This window comes from Rana temporaria, chromosome 3 (genome assembly GCF_905171775.1).
Source record: "Rana temporaria chromosome 3, aRanTem1.1, whole genome shotgun sequence".
Taxonomy (NCBI): Eukaryota; Metazoa; Chordata; class Amphibia; order Anura; family Ranidae; genus Rana; species Rana temporaria.
The window spans coordinates 485,730,242-485,737,636 of record NC_053491.1 but is presented as its reverse complement, the minus strand read 5'-3'; the positions used below and the strand labels follow the sequence as shown (position 1 = coordinate 485,737,636).

The following is a 7,395-nucleotide window of genomic DNA, read 5'->3' as shown; positions in this document are numbered from 1 at the left end:
GGTTAAACAAACTACCTCCACCACCCAGTCTTCTCTCCCCTTCCCCATATTTCTCCTTTCATCATTGAATCTTAACCAGATGTAACAGGCGCCCTCAACTCCGCAATGCGTTCCACGCTGGAACGCATACGGCGACCACGCGATGACATCATCGCCCGGCGCCACGTGCGTTCCAGCTTCCACTGCGCTGGAATCAGTGCTTATGCACTGCACCTGTCTCCTGCCTAAAAAGGCATTCACATTACATAGAAACGTGGTGCTATTATTGTCGGCCGTAGCCGGTTTGGCTACCAAAGAACTACAGCTACCATCCATCCCTGAGCTGGAGACCATCCCACTCCTGAAGCTGCGCTGCTAACCTTGCAAGAGTTGCTGTGGACACCCCAAGCTTTAAAATTGGCTTATTTAATGCTATCCTGCTGCTTGGGATTATATTGGTGTGTCTTCAGCTGACCACTGTGCAATATCTTAAAGGGACATACATTCACAACTCAGTTACGCTAAAGTTGTCTCTCTTAAGTAATTTGCTATTGCATACAGTATTCTCATATGCTACGTGCCTGACATACGTTGTTACTTGTATACGGGCTTCCACCCTAAGTTACTGAACATGTTCGCTTAAACTTTTCTATGCTAAGGGTCAAAGGTTTTTCATACCTATTCCCTTAGTGGCCTAATGCATTTCTTTATGTTAAAGTGATATGATGTAGAGAACCCCCAAACTCCTGTTCTCTGATTGGAGTGACGCCTGGGGTCCCGTACTGATAATCACTTACATAAGAGAAGTGCATTGGAATCTTTAATGCAGTTGTGCTCATTGATCTTTATTGTAATCTTCTATGCTAGCGGTTGGATGCATGTTGTAATACCTCCGCACTTAGTAGCTTCCTATATGTGAGAGAGATGATGTAGTGACCCCCCGAAACTCCTGTTCTCTGATTGGAGTGATGGCTGGGGCCCAGTACTGAAATCTCACATAACATAGGGAGGTGCATTAAATCCTTTCCTTAACCACAGTTGTGGTTCACTCCCGTTCACCGTAGTTTGTGACACCAGAGTGCGCCATATCACCCAATTTTTCTGTTAGAAAAAAATATATCTCCTTCCCTAATTCCTCCTCAATTACCAGAACATATCTAGTGATTATGAGATACAACATCATAATGATACATTATATTAGGATCCATTATAAAAGTTGTGAGGTTGGTGGTTCAACTGGACCCGGGGGTTTAGGACTTCTGGATGTATGGAGACTCTCTGATGCATCGGCAAGTCAAGACACACACAGCAATATGGTGAATCAAAGACTATGATCTATTTTTCATGCCCAAAACTTACAAGAAATGGAACGCCCTTGGTTCAGCCAATCGTATTTAAGTAATTAGGTTATACAAGTAATACAGTATGTCACACTTATACAATGTGTAACCCTCTGCTCTGAGAGCATGGAAACATAGCAATCTATTTTCTGTGTAACCAACTAAACCTTGTTTCTACCGCTTGCCTTATTTTGTTATTGTTCTCTGCTCGTACATAATAACATTTTGCAAGGTTGTTTCTAGCTTCTGTGTAATTACTCCTAACGGTTCTGTGTTAAAGGATACGGCCCGGATTCACTTAGCACTTACGCCGACGTATCTCGAGATACACCGCGTAAGTGTAAATGTGTGCCGTTGTATCTATGCGCCGTGCCCACAGAACTAGATACGCCTGAAATTAGGCTCCATCCGACCGACGTAATATTCCTACGCCGGCGTATCGTGGGCACATATTTAAGCTGGCCGCCTCAATTGCAAATATGCAAATGAGGGAGATACGTCGATTTACGAACGTAGTTGCGCCCGGCGCATAATGTACGCGGTTTGCGTAAGGCTTACATCTGGCGTAAAGTTATTCCCCATCTATGAGGCGCAGCTCCTGCAAAGGTATGGATCAGGGAACAGCCGTCGTATTTTACATCGTTTACGCAGTACTACGTGAATAGGGCTGGGCGTAGATTATGTTCACGTCATAGGCAGTCATTCGACGTATCTTAGGCATTCAATCCGACGTGATTCTGAGCATGCGCACTGGGATGCTTCCATGGGACGGCGCATGCGCCGTTCGTTCGGCCCATCATTTGCATGGGGTCACGCTTCATTTAAATGGATCATGCCCACTTCCACCTACTTTGAATTAGGCCGGCTTATGCCTACGAATTTACGTTACGCCGGCGCAACGTTGGGAGCATTTGCTTTGTGAATTCCATGCTTGCCTTTCTGCGTTGCGTCAGCGTAGCGTAAAAGAGATACGCTACGGCGGCATACTGTATATATGCGTCTATGTATGTGAATCTGGGCCTACATCTCTACAAGCATTGATATTTTGGGGGAACTCTAGCAAGCCTTACAATGCATTGATATTATGGGGGAACTCTAGCAAGCCTTACAAAAGTGATCCCATAGAATTCTATTGGTGATCCATTCTATGGGGACACATTCCAGTTCTAGTAATCATACATTATTATAATAATATCATTATATTAGTGATAAATCAAATTTTTTCTTTCTGTAGTAAATTTCAAGATCATTATTACATTAATTTTCACCTCTTCTATTAAATATTGCATGGAATAATAGGAAGGAAAGAAATGAGAGGTGACCATATCCTATCCCATTGCTGATGTCACAATCTGTGATAAACTTCTGATTAACAATTACAGAGAAATCAATATGTCAGATTGTCATGGGCTAGATCAAGGGGTGCCCAACCAGTGGCCCGGGAGCTACATGTGGCCCATGGTGCCATTTGATGTGGCCCGCGGCCTTCCTTTCTGGGATGGCAGGTTGGCAAGCCCAGATCGCAGGTTGCCACCCCAGAGCATCAGTGTTGTGAATGAAGCCAGCAGTAGAATAAACAAGCAGCTGCAGAGAAGAGCCGCATAAGCCGATGCTGCCACAGGTGGAGTGATACTAAATTCACTCTGCCTGGGACAGCAACACCTGGCAAAACCTGAATGGCAGACTGTTATTAAAGGTAAGTTTATTACTAATATCACAGTGTATATTTGGGCATATCTGTTCTGCAGTGGCTACCAGGCTGCTTTCAAACTGATCCCCAGGTGCACCTGCGGGTTACCTGCACTGAGCCAGAGTTCTGTTATTACCTGTGGGTTTGGTGCGCTCAGAAAGTGCACTAAATCTGCAGATATAATGGATGTCTTTGGAAAAGTGCAGCTAACCTAAAAGAATGCCACGGGTGCACTGCATTGTACCCGTGGTGTGGGTAAACTGCAGCATATCCATATGAAAACAGCCCAAAGCTCCTTTCACATGATAAGTCTGACCCAATCAAACCCTCCACTTGTGTCCATTTACACCCACCTATCTCCAATTCGATCCGCTAAAAAAAAAAAAAACAGAAGGGAATCTTCTCCTTACATCTTGGTGAATGGGAAGGCCCATAGAGTAGAGTGGGTTGTGTCTGTGTCTGCTCTGCATGTACTGAGTGGACATGGACCTGTCATTTGCTGCTCCACTCATTGTGGTCCACGACCGGTTACCAAGTTGTTGGCAATGTCTAGGGGTGTAATTTGTGAAAACAGCAGGAGTGAATGGAGGTCCAGACACTTAATAAAGGATTTTCACTGCTTTATTGCTCAGGCCAAACACGGCCAACATCAACACGATTTAGGAAGGTCAAGGTTGATGAAGGAAGAGAAGAACATGCGGTGTCAGGCCTGGATATAGAACCGAGCAATCCCCTGCTCTGCGTTGAACCAAATAGGAAAAAACACACAGCCACTCTGGGTGTCACTGGGATTAGCAGGTCTCTCCATAGACCTGTCTCTAGGCCCCATCATAGGCCAACTTCAATAAAGAGATTTTAGCAAGTAGCGAACACTCCCAGTAGGCTGATTTAAAGAAGGTCCTTGGATGACAGTAAGCATACCTGTCAGCTGCCGACTCCCTACCCCAGACAAGGATCTTGTCAATAAGTCTTAGAACTCAGCGGAGTGTGGAGACTCTCTCTCTCTCTGTAGGATGCGATCCACTGCAGGGTTCGGCCCTGGCCAGAAGGGCCACACCGGCGGGGTCCATGGATGCGCGTACCCTGAAGGTGGGTACCGCACCTGGAACGGGGACCCCGCGGGAAGAAAAAGAACCAGACGAACCCGGGACCTCAGATCTCTGCCACGGATATACCCCCTCCCAACATGCCCTGCGAGGCAAAACGTCCTCTGATTGGCTGCTGGGAAAAGATCTGCTCCGCCAGAACCCCTCTGGCGCCAAATGCTGGCCACAGGTGTCATTGCACTTCCTGACCACAGACTGACCCAGTGGACTTTTGAAGCGACAGAGGTCTCAAATTTAAACAAACACAAAGAAGGGAGCAAAGTAACTCTCCCTTCTCCCCCTAAATTTAGGCGTAGTGCCCATGCTAGAAGCAAGGGTGCGCTACAGATAAATAGATAGATAGATAGATAGATAGATAGATAGATAGATAGATAGATAGATAGATAGATAGATAGATAGATAATAGGTAGATCATTATATCGGCCACACCTTTCCTCACTAGGAACATGTTATTGCAGTAACTGGACTGATATTCTACCCAATCACAGTGATCAGTGACAAAGGGAGAAATCTCACTTATTATTATTTATAGTAAAAAAAAACAGCAGGATACAGACTAAAGCCCCACCCACTGCTTTATTTTATTGGTTGCATACTCCACTAATTCCATCCATCCTCCCAGCAATGTCACCAGTCCCTGGATGGATTTCTCCTGACCCCCCCCCCCACATATCTTTATACAACCTCTCCATACACCTAACCCAGCATGGAGGGGTTCAGTGAAGGTGGTGGTGAAGGTGTGGAGGTGTAGGATCGGGTCACACAGATCATAAAAGGAGATCCGCCCGGCCTCATAATCCAGATATATCCTGACTCTGTTACTGGAGATCTTGGTGGGTAAGAGGATCACTTTCCTGTCATGTATCACCTTATACTGATCATCTTCCCTGTCCAAACCCCAGGACTTGTTATTATTTCCAATCCCTGACTGCCCCCCTCTCCTGTCTATACTGGGGTAACACATTCCGACTCTCCAGCTCTCTGATCCCCCGACATCCACTTCCCAGTAATGTCTCCCTGAGGAGAAACTCTGACTGCTCAACACCTGAGGATAATCCTGAAATCTCTCTGGAGTTTCTGGATGATTCTGGTTTCCATGTGCCCAGGATACAGTTTTCCTGTCATCTGATATATGGAGATCATTATTAGCTGTGTTTACATCCAGTAATATGTCTGCAGCTCCCTGTACATAGAAGTCTACATTTACCTCTGTTATTATATCAGATAAACCTGTGCTTAATGTGTGTGATATCCCAGCCACATCCAGACCCCCTCCATCATGGAGGAGCTTCTCACGTCTCTCTCTGTCCTCATTATCTCCATCCTCAGTATCACACAAGTCACCTGTGTCTGATTCCTGTAAGACAGTCAGTGGATCCGTCATGTTACACAGCTCCTCAATGTGACGCATCTTCCTGGACAGCTCCTCCTTCTTTATTTCCAGATCCCGGATGGAGATGGAGATCCTCTCTGCCCTCCCGGAGATTTCCCTCAGGACTCTCTTCTCCAGATCTTCCAGACGTCTCTTGAGATCTCTAAACAGGACAGTGACTCTCTCGGTGTCATCAGCTTCTCCTTCTTCTACTCTCCTCCTGTGTTCCTGCAGACTCTGGACTCTTTCCTCCGTCTCCTCTCTCTTTGTCAGAAGTTTCTGCAGAACATTGCTCAGTGTCTCCTTCTTCTTTTTATAAGCCTCAATCAGTGACTTAATCTTATGTCCTTTATGTCCTCCAGTCATAGAACAAGAGATACAGATACAAGTATAATCCTCAGTGCAGTAATACTCCAGGATCTTCTTATGGACGGAGCATTTCCGGCTCTCCATGGAAAAGGTGGGGTCACATAAGATGTGTTCTGGGGACTTTTTGTGGACTCTCAGGTGTTTATCACACAGAGAAACCTCACAGAGCAGACAGGATCTAACAGCAGGTACAGGAGAGTCCACACAGTGAGTACAGAAGACCCCGGACTCCTCCTGATTTGGCTGAGCAGACTGGAAATTCTCCACTATGTTACGTAGTGTTATGTTCCTCTGCAGTGCAGGACGATCCGGAAACTTCTCTCTGCATTCAGGACAGGAATATCCCCCAGACCCCCTCTGTGTATCCAGCACACGATCAATACAGACCCGGCAGAAGTTGTGACCACATCTCAGGTTTACAGGATCTGTATAAATGTTCAGACAGACGGAACATTCCAACTCAGCTATTAGATTAGCAGACGCCATCGCTGACAGCAGACAAGGAAAATAAATGAAGTTCTCTGACAACGTAGAAGAATGCAGTTGGGAGGGATCACTCCCTCCCACACAGGGCGAGGCTGGGTTGCATCAGTGAAATGTGAAACCGAGATCAGAGTACAGAGGAAGGAGGATTTTCTCACAGTAGTAATGATAATCATACCTCCTAACTAGGGATGAGCCGAACACCCCCCCGTTCGGTTCGCACCAGAACCTTCGAACGGACCGAACGTTCGCGCGAACATTTAGAACCCCATTGAAGTCTGTGGGACTCGAACGTTCGAATTCAAAAGTGCTCATTTTAAAGCCCAATATGCAAGTTATTGTCGTAAAACATCTTTGAGAACCCGGGTCTTGCCCCAGGGAACATGTATCAATGGAAAAAAAGTTTTAAAAACGGTTGTTTTTTCAGGAGCAGTGATTTTAATGATGCTTAAATAAAAAAATAAAAAAAATGAAAAATTCCTTTAAATATTGTACCTGCTGGGTGTCTATAGTATGCCTGTGAAGTGGCATGTGTTTAGAACTGTCCCTGCACAAAATGAGATTACTATAAGAAAAAAGTAATTTAAAACTGCTTGCGGCTTTAATGTAATGTCTGGTCCCTGCAAAATGGATGAAAATCATTGCGAAAAATAGCACAGACACAGACAGTACACACCACATAGCTTTAGGTGCAAACTACAGAGGACACGGGCAGTACACACCACGTACCTTTAGGTGCAAACTACAGAGGACACAGGCAATAAACCACGTAAGAATACTGCAGCTAGCACAATCACATGCCTGCCAGTAAAATAGCAATAACTGATCTAGCTAAACTATACAGTGTATAAATATATGTACAACACCTGGGATGTATATATATCCTCTACACACTGTAATATTAACTGACTAGCCTGCCTGCCTGCCTGCCTTCCTGCTCTATCTACTGGCAAAAAATGACACTCTCTCTGTCTCTCTCTGTTCTCTCTAACCACCGCCGCAACACACTACACAAGGCCGACTTGGAGGCGGCCTTTTATAGTGTGGGGCGTGTAC

General features: G+C 45.4%; 1 protein-coding gene across 1 annotated transcript; it reads right to left on the bottom strand.

The window, feature by feature from the left end:
• Window positions 1–4,451: 4,451 nt before the first annotated feature.
• Window positions 4,452–6,384, bottom strand: LOC120933737 (E3 ubiquitin-protein ligase TRIM39-like). Its single transcript, XM_040347107.1, has one exon. The coding sequence runs from the start codon at window positions 6,340–6,342 to the stop codon at window positions 4,672–4,674; it is 1,671 nt and encodes a 556-aa protein (XP_040203041.1). The 5' UTR covers window positions 6,343–6,384; the 3' UTR covers window positions 4,452–4,671.
• Window positions 6,385–7,395: the final 1,011 nt, after the last annotated feature.

Coding starts and splice junctions, on each gene's coding strand:
- LOC120933737 (XM_040347107.1), bottom strand. CDS start 6,342: ATGGCGTCTGCTAATCTAATAGCTGAGTTGGAATGTTCCGTCTGTCTG.